This window comes from Emydura macquarii, unplaced genomic scaffold, assembly GCF_026122565.2.
Source record: "Emydura macquarii macquarii isolate MOO-44397 ecotype Brisbane River unplaced genomic scaffold, CSIRO-AGI_Emac_v2 contig_2791, whole genome shotgun sequence".
Classification (NCBI taxonomy): Eukaryota; Metazoa; Chordata; order Testudines; family Chelidae; genus Emydura; species Emydura macquarii.
This window is the reverse complement of record NW_027132928.1, coordinates 12,681-31,477: the sequence shown is the minus strand read 5'-3', so window position 1 is coordinate 31,477 and position 18,797 is coordinate 12,681. Positions and strand designations below refer to the sequence as shown.

The 18,797-nt window shown below is 49.9% G+C and overlaps 1 protein-coding gene across 1 annotated transcript; it reads right to left on the bottom strand.

Annotated features, from left to right (window-relative positions):
• Positions 1 to 4,254: 4,254 nt before the first annotated feature.
• Positions 4,255 to 11,314, bottom strand: LOC137166031 (uncharacterized). Its single transcript, XM_067567594.1, has 3 exons — positions 11,304 to 11,314; positions 9,991 to 10,629; positions 4,255 to 5,029 (listed from the first exon to the last, which is right to left on the bottom strand). The coding sequence occupies exons 1-3, from the start codon at positions 11,312 to 11,314 to the stop codon at positions 4,255 to 4,257; spliced, it is 1,425 nt and encodes a 474-aa protein (XP_067423695.1).
• Between the last annotated feature and the right edge of the window lie 7,483 nt (positions 11,315 to 18,797).

The following is an 18,797-nucleotide window of genomic DNA, read 5'->3' as shown; positions in this document are numbered from 1 at the left end:
TTTGGTGTGGTATCATTGACAGGCACCCCTAGATTTAGAGCCCGGCCCTTTGCGGTTGCTGACTGTCTGGCGGAAGGGTACACGCAGGTGCTGTCTTTACACAGGTGCTTGCAAGCGACGGACAATTATCTTTTGTTGCAATGAGTAACCAGAGCAGGAACAAATCACAGCACACAATCCATTTTATTAATTATAAACGTATATTCATTTTTCTTTTCGGTATAGTCATTCTGACTGTCACGTCCTTGCTGCCTCTGCCCCGCCCCCCGTGCACATCCATGCAGACTCTGGCTATCCCATGCTAACCCCACACAGGAAGGTTATATGTTTTATGTTTCTGCTGTTGTGCCTTAACGGCTTTGATCTCAATCATAGAAATCAGCTGCACTGATTGCAATAAACTGGTCTTCAACGTGTCTCTACTCCAGCCAGCCTGCTGCCAGTCACGCTGGAAATCCCACCAGTAACTGACGTTCTAAAGCCGCCTTAGAACAGGAGGAAAAGCTCTTGGCTGCTCATTTTCCTCTGTGATTCTCTCTGCCCTCAAGGGTGCTGGACACACGCCTTTGCCTCGGTCCCTAAGCAAAGCGGGATGGAGTTATCGTCCTTTGGGCTTGCACACGCTGCTCCTTCACATGTGAGGGGCGTTAGCAATTGATGTGAGTCCCGGGCTCCTCCTTTCCTACTGTGTATCTGGCACCCAACCCCGTGTGTTGGGTCTGGTGACGTCTGGCCTTGCGGCTGTGAGTGGTGCAGGCAGTGCAGTGGATGAGCTCTCCTGCCATCTACCCAGGAACCGGAGGAAAAGGCCAGAGGAGCAGACTATCTGCACAGACAGCTCTGCTCTGCCAGGTGATCAGGAGACTCAGCGCTCTGCCCGGTGATCAGTTTTGGCTGTGTTAGGTTAACTGCACCTACGTCTTGGGCCCAGGGTAATGAAACGTCGTTATCCGTTCTGTGTGACTAATGAGGCAGCAGAACTGTGCTTAGCATCCCCTGACTGAGGGGTCCCCACACCTGTGACCTGCCTCACTGAGCGGGGTAAGGAGCCAGTGGGGCGTGGGGGTGGATTGGGTTCTAGGGCCGGGCCATTCGATGTTGTTTGACTCTCTCTCTGCTGTTTAAGGCTAGAACTACTTAGGCTCAGTGGAGGGTTCTTGTCCCTGCTCGTTGATCCCTGCAGCTGAAGTCGCAGATCAGCTGGTCTTGGGGCTGAGCCGCAGACAGACCTGCGCTGGGGACAGAGCTCTGGTGACGGCAGCAGCAGGCGGGTTCCCACTATCCAGTGAAATCGCTGGGAGCGGGGCTGTGTAGCACAGCCTCTGGTAATGGCATTGCAGACCGAGGCAGTGTGCGAGACAGCAACGTCAAAGGCCTCTGCCACCCAGCACATCCTGGAGCTGTGGTTCCTGGTGGCAGGCTCGGTGGTTGCGGTGCTGTAGGACTGGACTGGACGGAGCCAAGGACGCTGCAGAGCAGCAGGGTAGGCAGCAGCAGACGTGCTGGTGACCGTGGCAAGTAGCGAAGGCATCGCTTGCTTCCCTCGCCAGGCCAGGCGGTGACCCCAGCTAGACGCACGCCCGGACGCTGGGACTTCGCTAACCTGGGACAGGAAACCGTGAGTGGGGTACAGCAGAGGGCAAGGGAGATGGGGTGTTAAAGGGACGTTTGTCTATTGGACTTTACGGTGCAAGGTGGGAAGCTGAGACGAAGGACACGGCCCAAGACACTGGGTGGAGGGGATTCACTTACTGGTTGCATGCTTCTGAGTCCTGGTTACTGCACCGCCCCAAATTAAGGCTGGGTCCCTCTGCTCTGAATTGCCCTTGTTCTGTTATACACAGACTCGGTGCTGGAGAGGGGAAGTCCTGCCCAATAGAGGCGCCATGGGGAGATATTTCATTGTCCCTGCTTTGTGGGTGGGTGTCCAGCTGTTTTTAATTGTAAGAGGAACCCCTAGATACTGAACCTGGCCCTTCTTCTGCCGCCAGCCCCTGGCAGACGGGTTACAGTTCTCCTGCCTAACGCTAACGAGATGTGCAGGGCTGTGTCACCAGAGATACAGGCTTGGAAATGAGCTACACTAGGGGCTGGTCCCATTCCAGTTCTCTCTGCTCACTGAACCCATTCCTGCCCCGCCAGTGGAGATGCTCCTCACACAAACACGCACGTCAACCTGCCCTAACCGGCCTCAGTGGCAGAGGATGTGGAAAAGAGGCTTATTAACCCCCGCAGCCCTTCCCATTTTACAACCCAGCAGGAAAAACGCTGCCAGTTGGGGAAATCAGTGCCGCTAGTCGTCGCCGTGCTGGGCTCAGGTCTTCGCCCCCCAGAGGACTCTTCTGTCTGCATGTTATGCACAATGCAGTCTCCTCCCCTCATTCCCCTGTATGAAAATGTAACTGTGACTCTACCTAGATTTTTGTTTAACCATCCTTCTGTACGGCAAGCGAGAGCAGGCCTGTAATTCCCTGCTGGGTTCTGTACTGGGCCGTAGCGTTGCTGTCGACGGGAGCTCTTGGTTAAACGGGTCCGTTTTAGAGTAAGTTCAGTACAGCTCTGCTGGGTCAGCCCTACAGAATTCTACGGGAGTCTTTTATAAGGCCCTGTGCTGCATTATCTTCCCCTCCTCCAGGCACGCTGCCTCCCCTCCTCCCTCCCCCAGGACAGTTATCTCAGGAATGAAGAGCAGAGGCCGTCAGCTGTGTTGTGTGGTGCAGCCGTCCCTCGCTGCACCAAGTTCCTCAGAGAAACGGGCAGCGAGAGAATCACAGCCTGGACCACGTGCAATAGGCATCCCAACGTCTGCCTCGGACTGAGTCTGCTGCCTACAGGAGTCCCCTCACCCCTGCTGCCCTGTGGGGCAGGAGAACACAGGGATTGCTGCAAAGCATGGCCAGGTATCCTGACCCCGCGAGGGCTGAGCATTAACTCCTTCGCAGCACCACCAGTCACTGCTGGCCCACCGGGCCAGAGATGGAAACAGCCCTACGTGGTGACACAGCCTCAGATGTAACGCGTTCGGATTAGCTGTCGAATGTGGTGGGGACCCCCTTAGTTACAGGGACCTGGTCTGGTGTCTCAAAAGAAAGGGCAGTTTGCAGCATGCTTCACACGTGATCGGTTTCCCCAGTAGATTGTCAGTCAAGCCTTATTTGGGATTCTGAACTTTAGAGATGTTGCCTGATTTCTGGTGCTTAGTAATGTGAATGGGGTTATTGGCTCGCCAGTCTGTGTGATCAGAAGATAATGAGGTTCCCATTCCGGAACCTAGCTCCAGAAGAGTTTGTACAAGGAGCCCCGGGTGCACGACAGGAAGGCGCACACTGAGAACCCGGTCTGTACCACTGTATACGTTTTATTAAGATAACAGACAATGATAGACAAATGACTGATTAAAAGAAAATGAATAATCAAATGGATAATGGGTAGGATTCCAGTCTGATTCTAAAGACACATGATATATATATTTCTACAGTATGCTTTGGATTAATATACTTACACCCTTCCCTGATGACCTGGTGGAGAGAGATGTCCCGTTCCGGGTGGAGTAGGCAATGCTCGAGAGTGAAGAGCTGTAAGGCTAAGACTAACACTACACATAAACAAAGAACAAAAGATTCTAACAAAGACTAACTAAAAGAAGCAGGAGTAGCTGTGACCACACACAAGTAACACGATTTGCCCGTTTTTATACCCTGAGCAATATGGGTCCTTCTAAGTCCAAACTTGGCTTCTTCACCCCGAACTATTAGGGTACACCTGTTCTGTAGGCTGGCAGGTTCGTGCGTATTAATGACATAGCCACATCCTTTCCAAATGGTTCTCTCATCTCACCTTTGTTACTTCTGGCCCTTTTGTGGGTTCTGTGGTGTACCTGTGATGTTTACTCAGGGCATAACCTGTGACAGCCCCCCCTGTTTTGATGCCTCCTGACTTATCTAGGGTAAAGGTTATAACCACACATGCCTTATCCTTTAACTCATCATGACTTATCTGTACCAAAGGTCCCATACAGATGTATGCTAACTGCTTAGCTTTCATACGGGATGTGTCCTGTAAGGTACCTTGCATTACAGCTACAATACTTTATTATGAATCTATGACTCTATTATAATAAAACAACAATACTTAAATCGATAAGGAAAGGTCTATATGTGCGAACAAGCAGGTTAGTCCTATAGGCTACAGAGAGAATGTACCTAAGTGATTTCAGCTGTAATCATTTCATGCTGCAACTAAGCAGTTTTGTTTTCATATCTCTAGACTTCTTAATGAACTATGAAACTCATTTACTATTTTAATTACTTCTTCCATTTTTGCAGCTTCTGTTCGGATTTTAGCTCCAAGTTCGGTTTTTGCACCTTCCATCAGTTCCTTAGAATCCTTCACTACAAAAGCAGCATCTAATAAAACAGTTATCCCTGTTAAACCCCGTGTAACACTTCCTGCTAGTTTAGCAGCTCTGCTTGCATTGGATGCTAGACGGGAAGCCACTTTACCTGCATCTGCCAGCATTTTGCCAGCTTTTAGAACTTTACCAGCGTTGAGAACAGCTTTGCCTACTCCCAGCCCTCCCTGCAGAACTAATAGTAAATCAGGATCACTGCCATCTCCCATTTTTTTAATCTCTTCGGTGATTTTGGCAAGCTCCTTCTCAATACGTTCCAGGTTATTCTGACATTCCTTTAAGACGTTCTCAACTTCCTTCTGTTTGTTTGAACTTGTCACTGCATCTGTGATGGTTGCTGCAGCGCTGGTAATTCCTCCTGCTGCAGAAACAGCAAACCCGGCCATAGGGAGCGCTAGAGATGTTCCAAATGTTACAGGCGCCAGCACGAGCCCAGCTAGGGCAGTTACCCCTCCAACAATTCCCATTGACCCACCCCAAACATTTGCTATTGTAGCATTTTTATGAGTTTCGTCAACTTCATCTGCGATGTTTTTAAGTTTCTTAACATGAACCTGCAGTTTCTTTACTGTAGACAGTAATGACTCCATAATTTCACCAATGTTCTTCCTCTTCTCACTAACAACAGGAAAGAAAATGTATTATTCGTTATATATTCCTCACCTTCTGATCCCACAGTCTTTATCTGTGAGATCTCATCTGGGCTGCAGGGAGGGGTAACAGGACTGCCGATTATGGGTGTGTCACCCGAGATGCTGCCACTTGGAAATCCTGGGTTATTCTGTGTCTTGGTGATCAGTGAATTGCAACAGTTAAAACACCAAAGAATTTAGGTGCTCTTCTGAAATCTTTTGGGAGAGTATTTCACCGTTTTTGCTTCTGAGCACATCCAAAAATGAACAAGGGCACAAATAAGAAACCAAAAAAGGTTCCATTCAGGTTCTCTTCAGGGAATGGGTGAAAGTATGATTTCTTTTAGAGCTTGTTCTCTCTAAATGGTGCATCCATTTCTAACACTCGCACAGCTGCCTGTAGGAGATCCCGTGTTACGATGTGTTGTATTAAGTTAGATGGAGCAAAGGGGGCACAAAGAACCGAGGGTGTTAACAAGACCCTGTCACTGTCCAACATTAAACAGTGTTAAAGAAGGTTTGACAGACAGAGACCTCAGCCTGCTCAGGACATGCAAACACACCATGAAACATCCTTCTAACCTTTCAGTAAAGACACAGAAAAGAAGGTTAAAGCATCTGAAATGTAAATTATTAAGTGCGGTTTTCATTTAACAACATAATTTGTTCCCTTCCCTTTTAGCTTAAAAGAGTCTTTAAAAGGAAAAAGATCAAAACAAAACTCAAAACCCTTGTTTGACAGCCTGTTAGATGCTAATAACTGCCCTTTCTGTGGAAAAGAGCAGGTTAGAAACGGGCTGCAGCTGTAGTTGCTGTTAAAATCTGACCTGGTTTCCTAGAAGACAAAACAAGACAGACAAATGCAAAAGGGGAAAGGAAAGAACATCAAAGACAGAAAATGCAGCTTCTCTCTCTGGCATTGACTTGCACTTGTAACCTCTCCTGGAAAAACACGGACACAGCACAGAGTCTTATCAGCCACTCTGAGACCTGGCAAACTCGCACCAGCATTGGGCTATGAGAGACAAGCTCAGGAAATTGAGGGGGGGAGGGAGAAAACATCAGGATCCCTGGGCTGGAGAGAAAGGAAGCTGCCTGGCCCCTGAGAACCAGCCCCTGGTAATAAGGGGTCTCTTGTAAATGCCCAGCCTGCAGCTGAGACCAGAGACCGACAGGCCATCCTGACTCACCCCGCACACCAGCACTAGCCCACAGCATGAGGGAGGGGATTGCATTGGCGTGGGGCAGAGTCTGTGTGTGTCGAGGCAGGCATGGCTGGGGTGGGGACAGAGCTGTGCGCTGTGCAAGGGGCGAGGGAGTCTGTGTAACCCCTGCTAGAGATCCGGACCTGGGTCTGCTCCGGGCTGGGGCTGGGTGAGCTAGACGTGGTGTTGTGCTGTTGTGTAGTGTGGTGCCTGACTGCACAGAAGTGCGAGGACAGCAGCTGTGACCCAGCCCCAACCCTGCCTGACACACCTGTCTGCAGTGTGCAGGGAACCCGTGCGATCGTGGGGATTTCAGTCTGAGTGACGTATGCTGGAGTCGGCCTCATGCTGCAGGTACTAAAACAGCCGTGGGATTTCTAAACATTCCAGCTGAGGAAGGTGACTGAAAGTGTCGCAGCCGACACAGGGGAATTCTGTATCCGAGCTCGTCCTAACAGGTGAAGAGGAACTGATCCCATAACAAGAAGCTAATGGTAGCATAGGTACAAGTGGTCACGACTCGATCACGTTCAGACTGTGCAAGCGGAATAAAGCCCAGAGCAGTGATGTCGATACTGGGTGCTTTCCTAGGGCTGATTTCACAAAGCTGGAAACAGTGATGAGCAAACGCAGCTGGGAGGAAAAATTTAACCAGAAAACGTGAAAGATCATTGGCAGCTGGAGGAGTGGATGAGGGGCCTTCTTCCCCTCCACGCCTGCTTGGGTGGGAGGTTAACACACATGAATGCACCACTAAACTCTGGGTCTTCACTGACCAAGGACAACAACCGTGATTGGGATGTGGTAGAGAGGGAAGGGAGGGAGGGGCACGTTAAAGGGACATTTTGTTGCTGGATTTAAGGACCTAAGCCAAAAGACCCTGCCTAACGTATTCTGAGGTGGGTAATTTTACTCACGATTTTATGCTTATGCATCCAGCAGTGTTTTCCCAAGTTAATGGCAGGCGACTTCCCCCTTTTAATAAAAGTTTCTTTTCGACACTCAGACTCTGCTTGTGAGAGGGACAGTGTTGCCTCTTAGAGGTGCCTGGGGGTGGTGTGTAATTGTTACTGGGGGGGACTGGAGTTGGCTTTGTGTTGTATTATAGAAAAGGAAACCCTAGATACTGAACCCAGCCCTTGTCGCTGCCGACTCCACCTGGCAATCCTTTATATAATCTGTGCAACAAATGGAAGAAAGGGGAAGTCGATAGTAGTGATTATAAATCAGAAGCTAGGAATTGTAGAAAATTGATACAGGAAGCCAAAGACCACAAGGAGAAATCTAGGGCTAGCAGAGTTAAGGACAATAAGAAGCAGCTTTTAAAATATATTAGGCAAAAAGAATCCTGACAATGGTGTTGGTCAGTTACTAGACAGAACTGGTAAGTAAATAATACTGCAGAAAAGGCAGAAGTGTTCAATAAATATTTCTGTTCCGTATATGGGGAAAACACAGATGATATAGTCTCATCATATGGTAATAATAACACTCTTTCCATTCCACTAGTTATCTCTGGAGGATTTTAAACAGATGCCACTAAAAACAGACATTTTTAACTCAGCAGGTCCAGACAATGTACATCCAAGAGTTTTAAAAGAGCTGGCTGAGGAACTTGCTGGACCGTTAATGTTGATTTCCAATAAGTTTTGGAGAACTTGGAAGTTCCATGAGTCAGAAAGAAAGCTAATGTTTTGTCAGTTTTTAAAAAGGGTAAACAGGATGAATCAGGTAATTATAGGCCTGTCAGCCTAACTTCAATCCAGGCAAGATAATGAAGCAGCTGCTACAGGACTGTACTAATAAAGAACTAAAGGAGGATAGTGTAATTAATGACAATCAACATGGGTTTATGGAAAATAGAGCCTGTCAAGCTAATTTGATGTATTTTTTTGGATGAGGTTACAAGTTAGGTTGATAAAAGTAAGAGTGTTGACCCGATAGACTTTGACTTCTGTGAGGTGTTTGACTTGGTACCACACAATATTTTGAGTAAAAGACTAGAACCATGTACAATTGACATGACACACACTCAATGGAGTAAAAACTGGCTTAGCGGTGTCAAAATGTAGCTATCAATGAGGAATTGTCATTGACTGGGTCTGTGTCTAGGGGGCCCCCGCAGAGATTGGTTCTCAGCCCTGAGCTATTTAACATTTTTATCAGTGATCCAGAGGAAAATATAAACTCATCACTGATGAAGTTTGCAGATGGCATTAAAATTGGGGGAGGGGTAAGTAATGAAGCACCCAGGTCAGTCATGTAGTGCGATCTGGATTGCTGGGTGACCTGGGCAGAAGCAAACAAAGATGTGTGTTAATATGTCTACATCTAGGAGCAGAGAATGGCGGCCATGCTTACAGGCGGGGTGACTCCCCTGGGAAGCAGCGACTCTGACAAAGATTTGGGGGTGTGGTGGATAATCAGCTGAACATGAGCTCCCAGGGTGGTGCTGTGACCAAAACAGCTAATGTGATCCTGGGAGGCGCAAACAGGCATCCCCAGTGGGGTAAAGAGGTTACCTCTGTATTTGTACTGGTGCGACTGCTGCTGGAGTCCTGTGTCCGGTTCTGGTGCCCCCAGTTCAAGAAGGATGGTGATAAATGGGGGAGGGTGCAGAGAAGAGCCACAGGAATGATTAAAGGGCTGGAAAACCTGCCTTAGCGACAGATTCCAGGAGCTCAATTATTTAGCTTAACACAGAGACGGTTAAGGACTGATTTAATTAAGGTCTGTAAGTGCCTACATGGGAACAAGTATTTGATAATGGGCTCTTTCATCTAGCAGAGGAAAGTGTAAAACGATCCTACTGCTGGACATTGAAACCAGACAAATGTTTAACGGTGAGAGGATGTTATCACTGGAATAATTTACCAAGGGGTGTGGTGGAATCTCCACCACTGACAATTTTTAAATTGAGATTGGATTCTTTTTTTTTTTTTTTTAAGCTCTGCTCTAGGAATTATTTTGGGGAACTACTCTGGCCATTGCTATGCAGGAGGCCAGGCAAGATGGTCCCTTCTGGCCTTAGAATCTATGATCTCTGACTGAGCCAGGCTCTTGTTAGACAGAAGGAAAAGGAGACACACACCATTTATTTCCATCACTCTCGCTTGTTTCTAGTAGAATCTCCATCATTTCTTAAACCAACCTTCTGTTGCTGTGTGACAAGTGCTGGGTGGGGTTTCCAGGAGCGGTGGTTTCAGGTTAAACTGGGGCTCCTTTGGGGGCAGAGGGTCTGGGATTTCTGGGAATAGCCAGTGTCGGGGCTGGAGCTCACAGGGGAAGGATTCAAGGGTCTCCGGGATTGAGGCGTACTCCTGCTGGCCTGCAGTATGAAGACAGGGCTGGCATGGCCCAGAGAAGAGCCCCCGCAGGCCAGGCTCCCTCTCGCTACAGGCAGGGGTGCGCAAGCTGACTCAGCTCATGTCATTGGCATAGCTCCATTTACTGCACCTGACCCGTCTACCCCAGCTGAGAATCCGTTGGTGTTTGTTTTACAGTCTCCTTCTCCTCTCACCCCTTGCCCCTGCTTGTCTTTTTCTTCCACCGATTTGTAGCTGATTATAATCCTGGATTGTGAGCTGCCTGGGGCCGGAGCTGGCTCTCAATCATGAGTGCAGCCCCTAGCACGACGGGGACGTACTCCCTGCGTGGGGTCCCTAGGCACTGCTGCAATACAATTAACAGCGGGGGAACCACACACAACACACACTGCCCGTGGGAAATGGAAGTTGCTTACCTTTCCCTGAAACTGTGAATCAGAAACTGATCAGGCACAGCTCTCTCACAAACTGAGTTCTCGGCTTTTTCCCCACAGCAGGAGTATTGTCCATCCTCGTATTTTCCTTTGTGATTGAGGGTAATTTCAAATTCATACGCGATATTGTTAGCATTCAATACAGCTTTCCAAAGGGGATTCAGATCTGGGGCCTGGAGATCTGAACTGCATTTTACCAACTTCCCTCTGCAAGCAACATAGATACCGGCCTTGGAATAGGTGATATCACGTGTACCCAGGAAATGAGACACTTCATGGATAAGAAACCCTGGCTGGGAATCTTCTCCAAGTTTTGTAGAAGACGTCCAGAACTGTGGGCACAAATACACTGTTTTGTCTCCAGACTTTGGATAAACATATGCATAACAATTTTCCCTGGTTAGATCCTCCTTAAATGTCACAGCTTCCAGCTCTGAGATGAGACTTGTAACTAACTCTTCTGTCAGTATTGCATGGCGTTCCATCCAGAATCTGGGATCTCCACGATCACCGAAAAACAGATCCTGGGGCTTCTCCATCAGCACTCGGTCCTTCTTCCTCAGGGCATCCCTCAGAATCTCCAGTGCTGTCAGCTTTGCTGCTTCTGCAGTTTTCTCTTTTCTTCAGTTAGGGGTACACACTTATTGGAAGAATAACTCATCTTGGCACCTTTGTCTCACGTTCATTTCAGCCAAGAGTAACGTTCCAGGTGAGCTCTGTTAAAACACAAAACCTGGCTTTGATTGCATTGCCTTTCTAGGTAAACCATCCAACCCATTTCATTCACTCTAATGGGAACATAGGAAACGCCCAACCGATCAGACCAGGCGTCCATCTATTCTAGCCCCTCTTCTCTCTATGAAAGCGGCTGCTGGTACCAGCTGCTTCAGAGCAAGGGGCAAGAAACCCTCCTAGCGGAGAAGTAAAGCGTATCTTTCCCTTACAGACAATTTCTTCCCAGCTCTAGGCAGTTAGTGGCTGGTTGGCTTGTGCCCCGATGGGGAGGGTTTAGATCCCTGCCAGATGCTGGAGATTTGTTTTGTGTTTTCGTGCTCTCAGTTCTCTCTCGTGTAACTGTGGAGGTGCTGGTTGTCTGTGTGATTCTCCAGTCCTCCTTAGTATCCCGCACAGCTCATGCCCTAATGATGCCCTGTGGCCATGAGCCCTACAACCTCGTTCTGTGTTATGTAGACGTATACCCATCTATCCCTTTTACTGTTTTCTTCCCTTCGGTTTCATGGACTGTCCCTTCGTTCTTGCATTGTGAGCGGGGGTAACTAGGAGCCCTGACTTACCTCTGTGCCATTCGTTAGTTCGGATGCATTTATCAGAGTCTCTCTAAACTAACCAGCCCTCGCTCTTTAATCTCTCCTCCTGTAGCAGGTTTCCCAGACACCTCATGACTTTGTTCCTCACCTCTGACCCTCCTTTATTTCTGCTGTACCCTCTGTAGGCAAAGCTGGGGACAGAGCTGAACTTGGGCCTCGTCTGCACTGCAAAGGTAGGGTGACATAAGTCAACTTGCCTCAACCTCGTTATGCCTCCACCTACGTGAACATTTGTCTGCCGCTGACGTAAACCCCAGCTCCAGAGACACAGTAACACTTCCCAGACCCTGCACTTGAACCCCTCTGTCTGCTGTTGGTCGGGTGGACAGAGTCAGCTCTTTAAGTCTCTCCCTGCACAGCATTTCTTCCAGCCTATAACCGTTTCTGTGTCTCTTTTCTGCCCCCTCCCCAATCTTTCAATGTTTTTAAAAGGTGGACAGCGGCAGTGCTGCAGGATGCCAGTATCGGTCTCCCCGGTGCTGTAAGCAGGGGTAAAACCAGCTCCCTGCTCCTACTCGCTTCTCCCTGTTTATACAGCCCAGGAGGGCTCTGGTCCTCTGTGCCCCAGCAGTGCATGGCGAGCTCATGGTCACAGCTTGTCCACTACGACCCCGAAATCTTTTCCTGTATCTGCTTTCCGGGACAGAGCCCCTGTCTGTAGGCCTGGCCTGTGTCCTTTGCTCCTAGATATGACCTGCTGCTTGGCTGGATTAAAACGCATTTTGTTCACATGGGCCCAGCTCACCAAGCGCTGCCCAGAGCACACACAGCTCTGCCCGTGCCCCTGCGCCAGGACCACAGCACCTCCCTGCTAGTCACGTCTGTGACCCCAGCAGCTCGGGGTGCCCGCTGGCAGGGGGCACGGTGCTCCCTAGGGATACTGGCAGGCGGGAGAAGGGTGGGCACCCGGGAGGGTGGGCACGCAGCTGGGCCCAGCAGCCATCACTTTTCAAGGTGGGAGGCAGGAGAGCCGGCTAAGACCAGATGCCCCAGGCCAGCCTTCTCTCTGGGCAGAGGCTGGGCCGTTCCCTTCCCTCCCTTCCAAGTCACTGCCGGGCTGGCCTGGAATTGGGTCACGGTGTGTGGCAGGGGCAGGCACCTCTGTGCTGACCAGTGCGAGCTGTGCAGGGCCAGGCAGCTGAGCCGTAAATGGCCGGGAGGAACGGATCCCCTACGCCCGGCCCAGAGCCCTTGGCAGCGCTCCCACGAGGTACGCGGCAGGCTGGCAGCAGTGAGAGGTACTGGGGGCAGCGACTGCTCCCCCCAAGTTTCTTTACTTCAAATGGTGGGAACCTGGAGTGGGCGGGGTGCGGGCGAGGACAGCCGTTTGGGGGCATGCTGGCGAGGTGTTTAGAGGGAGGGCAGCAGCACTGTGGAGGCCGGCTGGACGTGGCAGGAGGGGCACTGTGTTTGGGGGCGCACTCAGCGCTGGGAGGGTGCCTGGGGTTTGGCAGTGCTGGGGGCAGAACAAGCGTGGGGGGAGGGGAGAGCTCACACAGATCTCTGCCCGGCCTGGGCCGGGAAAGGTGGGCCGGGGACTTGGCCTTCCCTGTGGTAGCTCCACCAGCCGCCCACCCCTGGATTCCCCGTAAAGGGCCATGTAAGGTCTCTCCTGAACGCTGTGTCACCCCGGTCGCCAGTGGCTGTGAGACGTATGTACAGCCGACGTGTGAGCACTTGTGTCTGAGCTGAAAGCTGGGCTCTCCAGCCGGGGAGCTAAAAGCAGGTCACGCAAAGGTAGCATGTGCTGAGACCAACTTCTCCTGACACCAGCTGGGAGACGCGCCTCTCCCTGGTGGGCTGCTGTGTGTTTGTGTCTCACAACAGTCTGTTAATGTCCTGAGTCGGATGCTAAGGAAGAGCTGCTGGAGGCACCAGAGGAAATGACCAGGCAGAGGTAAACGGGAGGGTTGGGGAGAGGAGCCCTGTTTTCAAATGCAGATCAGAGGTTTGCTCTGATATACCTGGAGCGGCCGCGCGGGGGGGAGGGCAGAGACACCTGCCACCCTTCAGTGTGTGAGGACGAGCTGCCAGTGGCTTTGATCTTACGAAAGAGGGCCTCAGCCTACCTGGCTGTGAACCCTGGGAAAAGGACGTGGGGTAACGCCCTGTGGAGGCAGGAAGGTGCTGTGAGTTAAGCCGGGCTGTGGACAGGGTGTGATGATTGTGTTTTATATGTAACGTTTGTTTCCCAGGTTCTTACTCGCTATCGCCTGACTCTGTTCTTTGCTATTGGATTTGTTCTGGGTTGTCTCTGTCTCCAGCCCGCTGGCTAAACGGCTACGTGCTGTGATCCTGGCTGGAATGGTCTAAGCTGGTGTGTGCCACTCCTCTGGGAACAGCGGCTGCGGGTCACATCTACACTACAGGTCATATCAGTGTAGCTACCTCGCTCGGGCTGTGACAAATCCACACCTCTGAGCGACAGTTACAGCGAGTGAGCCCCAGTGCAGCCGGCGCTATGTCGGCGAGGAGCTCTCTACGGGTAGGAGCAGCGATGGATACAGCCGGACGGGGGAGCAGAAAGACACCCGGAGCCAGTGCCGGGCAGCGGTACCGGCACACCAGCAGGCTCGCCGCTCTGCAGCTGTCGTAGGCATCACGGCAAAGCAGAGGCGGGAGGGGACTGGAGGACAGTGAGGTGGCTTTGCCAACGGTTACAGGGAGCAACCCCAAAGGGCGAGCGGCAGGAGGGGAGATGGCGATGTCCTGGGTGAATTTTCCCCGGGGGTGATGAATGCCGGCAGGCAGGAGTTACTGTAGCACAGACAAACGTCACAGAACAAGTCTATAACATTTCCTTCTGGGCTACGGCAGGATTTGCTCCCAGTCGGTTCGTGTTTCTACGGGCAAAGGGGGGGAGATAGGATAGAGCTGATCTGGGGCCAGGCTACACTGCAGACTTACCTCAGTATTGTGAGCCCTGCCCAGGAGCTGTGTGAACAAATCCGACGCAGACCCTTGTTCTAGTGTATCAGTGCGATACAGACAGAAATGTTTCCTGCCTGGTCTGGTAACGGCGCAGGCTGTTCAGTGCGGCAGGAGTGGATCCGTCTCGTTAGTTCGTGCAGTGAGCTCTGTCCTGAACCTGGCGCTATTGAACCTACAATACCGGGATGAATTCTGTGTGTGTGAGTGAGGAATGTAGGTGCAGGGCATGAACAGACCCGACCTAAACCGCTCTGAGAACAGACGGGGAGTGAAGACACCGACTGCCCCATCCTGACCCTGGCGGCTGAAGAATAGCTACCAACGACCCTAACGTGCAAATAAACGCCCCTAAAGTACAGACGGATCCGCCCTGGGAACAGACAAAGCACAAGAAGAAGAGACGAGTCCTGCCTGCAATTAGCTGGTGATTAACAACCACACTGAGCCTGGAGGCAGCATGACACAGCCAGGCCCAGAGACTGACACCAGAGCAGCAAGTGTAAACGGTGGGTAAAAACATGGAAACTGTGGGTCTCGCTCTGCAATTGTCATCTTGGAGCATCAGATTCACGACCCACAGAGGCCCAGCTCCCTCCTCGTGCCCAGCATATTTGACCACTAGGCTGGCTCGAGCAACGCATAAAAGGACCGGTCACTATATCACACCAGCTTGCAGAGCTTCTTGGTATGAATGTGAGTGTGACTGTGTGTGTGAATGTGAGTGTGAGTGTGACGGCTTTTTGATATTCTTACATGTACAATAAACGTGACGTGTTGCCTGGTCCCCCTGAATAAGATCCTGCTTGTCTTATCTTTGACAAGTGTAACATTTTGGTGGAGAATTGCGTAGCAGCATCCCACGATGATTGTAAAATTGGTGTGCATACCGCCGGCGTTAGTAAGCTTGGCAATATAGTGGAAGATCTGAAGATGTGTTTGTTCTTGTGTGCTTGTTTGTTTGTTTTCTCGGTTAACCAGACAGACTCGGAAGGACACAGGAGTTTGTTGTTGCTCTTTCAGGAGTTGATATTAAAAATTGCTCGACCAGGAGTTAGAAAGGGTCACTCTTCCAGGAGCTGAGATATATAGATCTATGTTTTAGTGTAATTGTTGTTTGTGTTGTATTGGGGAAAATGTTTCAGAAAACTCGGTCTAGCGATATCCCCAAGGAAAAGCAGGAAGCGCTGCCTTTTGTACAAGAACTTTCACCCTTTAACCGGGTTTTGCAAAGGTTTGGGCTCAGCCTCTGGACACCAGAGCCACTGTCATCTAAGCCGGGATAGGGGCTGGGCTGTGGGTTCAGATGCTCTGGCCCACGGAGCCCCACTTCCAGATTTGTTGTTACTATCTATACTTTTCTTGGCTTAGGCTTTCCTTCTTCCTCTGCTACTCTGCTACCCCACCCTTCTCCCCTCAACTTGCTCTTCTGTTTTTCTGAGATTTGGATGGAGGGAACTTTGGATACACTTTGAATGTGAAAAGTTTCTCTTTGACCAAGCACAGACTAAGGCAGCTGTGTTGCAAAGATGGTGCTTGGCGGCTCAGGTTTGACAAGAACAATACGCCAGCGTAAGAAATGCGTAAAAGACATTAGAATCAGCTCAGTAAAAAGAGTGGCTGATAAAGACAGCGCTCTGAGTGAGGGACTGGAGAGTTTAAGATTACAACACCACGTTGCCAGTGAAATATGACAAGCGGCAGCAGCAAAGAATAACATCATAATGCTGAGATAGAGTAAACTGAAGGCAAAAGAAAGTGATTGAAAAGAAAAGAGAAGAGCTAAGAGAATTGCAGTTGAAGTTGTGGAAAGTCTTATAGGAAAAGAATTCTTGATTTCTTTGCAGCTATTCTGAAGGAAAAATGGGCCCTTTTCCCCCAAGGAATGGTCTGTGAATCCTGACTGAAATAATTGGAATATGTATGTTTTAGTTAAACTCCCTAAAGGAAAAAAGGGTTTAATTGGAAATTAACTGCCTCCGAATGTATAAAAGGGAATGTAATGTGTGTACAGCTGTGTAAAAATAATTAGATTGGTGCAAAGAAAAAAAAAGAGACTTCATGTGTGCAAATATATTGTGTAAATCTGTAAGGTTTTAAGGACCTAAACTAATATTACTGGTTTGTAAAATCATAGATTCATAGAGTTGGAAGGGACCTCAGAAGGTATCTAGTCCAACCCACTGCTCAAATCAGGACTAACCTCAGCTAAATCATCCCAGCCAGGGCTTTGTCAAGCCTCAGCTTAAAAACCTCTAAGGATGGAGATTCCACCACCTCCCTAGGTAACCCAGTCCAGTGCTTCACCACCCTCCTAGTGAAAAACTTTTTCCTAATGTCCAACCTAGACCTTCCCCACTGCAACTTGAGACCATGGCTCCTAGTTCTGTCATCTGCCACCACTGAGAACAGCCTAGCTCCATCCTCCCTGGAACCCCCTTTCAGGTAGCTAAAGGCTGCTATCAAATCCCCCCTTACTCTTCTCTTCTGCAGACTAAACAAGCCCAGTTCCCTCAGCCTCTCCTCATACGTCTTGTGCTTCAGCCCCCTCAGCATTTTTGTTGCCCTCCACTGGACTCTCTCCAACTTGTCCACATCCTTTTTGTAGTGGGGGCCCAAAACTGGACACAATACTCCAAATGTGGCCTCACCAGTGCCGAATAGAGGGGAATAATCACTTCCTGTGATCCGCTGGCAATGCTCCTACTAATGCAGCCCAATATGCTATTAGCCTTCTTGGCAGCCAGGGCACACTGCTGACTCATATCCAGCTTCTTATCCACTGTAACCCCAGGTCCTTTTCTGCAGAACTGCTGCCCAGCTCGTCAGTCCCCAGTCTGTAGCTGTGCATGGGATTCTTCCGTCCTAAGTGCAGGACTCTGCACTTGTCCTTGTTGAACCTCATCAGATTTCTTTTGGCCCAATCCTCCAGTTTGTCTGGGTCACTCTGTATCCTATCCCTACCTTCCAGGCTATCTACCACTCCCCCCAGATTAGCGTCATCTGCAAACTTGTTGAGGGTGCAATCTACCCCATCCTCCAGATCATTGATGAAGATGTTGAACAAAAGCGGCCCCAGCACCGACCCCTGGGGCACTCTGCTTGTGACCGGCTGCCAGCTAGACATGAAACCATTGATCACTACTCGTTGAGCCCTATGCTCTAGCCAGTTCTCTATCCATTTTATAGTCCATTCATCCAACCCAGACTTCTTTAATCCAACCCATACTACAATCCTGTTTTGTAAGTTTAAGATGAATTGGTTTGGTTTAGTTTTTTTAAATAATGCCACTAAAACTCCATTTGAATCTTTCATTCAAAGTTGCAAAACTGACAAAGATGTTTTGCCAGACAGAGGTAAATTAGTGCTGTTTGGCTTTGTTGTTCAGCGTTTAACCCTTGAGAGGTACCTCAATGCTTTATAGGGTTAATGTCTTTTTAAATAAGGACCGAAGAATGTGGCCATGGCTGTGGAGGGGCAACCAAAAACCGGAAAATGAATAAGATCCTGCTAGTCTTTTCTTGTATAACAGTATAACTACAGAGCTCAAGGGTGCCCTCAGCCCCCCTCTGCAACAAACCCCCGTAGCCAAGAACAGGGGTTAGCTTCCCTTTGCCAAGAGCAATTTTTCTACGTAACACACACGTTTTTTGAAGGAAAGAGCAGCCAGCAGAATCTGCAGCTTCCCTGTCCTCACACACGGCCCGGGAGCGGCGTAGCCAGAACTGATTTTGTGGCAGGGCCAGGGCCTGTGGTTGACACGGGTGGGCACGAGCCTGTGTCACAAGCAGAACAGCGGCTGATAAAAACGCAGGATGAATTGCTTAAAATCTGACTGGCTGGGGCTGCTTTCCAGGTAGGGGCTCTGGCGACCCACCGCTGCAGCCCTGCCATCAGTGGGGAGAGGAGCAAGCCATCGCCCAGCTGAGCTCTGTACTCACCACATGCTGAGCCTGTGCCCCTCGGGTCTCTCACTTCACTGCTGATCTGCATCCACTGAACGATCAGACTCGGCTGGGGTTAGAGGCCGGGTTGCAGAATGTGGAAGGGCTTTTGGGGCAGGCACGGTCCTGTCTGCTGCTGACAGGTCCCAGAAGCCATGTGGCGATCTTCCCCACGGCCGCCTCCCTATATTAAGCTTCTCCCTCTTCCCCCCGCCTAAGAGCAGAAAGTCTCTTCGATGTCTTGCCTTTCGCTTTTGGTTTCTTGCTGCTGGAAAGTTCTAAGTCGGGCCAGCTCTGATAACAGGTGCAATAAACACTGTATATTAGATTACAGGAATTGTGTTTTTCTGTAAATAGAAAAGCCTCTCCCATCTAGGCAGGGTTCACAGGCCTGGGTCATTTGAAACAACTCAGCTGTCAAGTGGGTGCAGGCAGGACTTTTTGGGGCTAGTCTCCAAGGCAGAGTTAACTCGAGAACGGGGCAGAAAGCATTTCACAACTGTTTTTAGCACAGAATGGAGAGTCAGTGACACCGACATATTCTGTGATGTGTGTGTTCATTTTGCTGAATGGTTCAGTTTGGAAAAA

Coding starts and splice junctions, on each gene's coding strand:
- LOC137166031 (XM_067567594.1), bottom strand. Junction 5,030..9,990: donor ATTCACAGTTTCAGGGAAAG/GTAAGCAACTTC, acceptor TCCTGTTGTTAG/TGAGAAGAGGAAGAACATTG.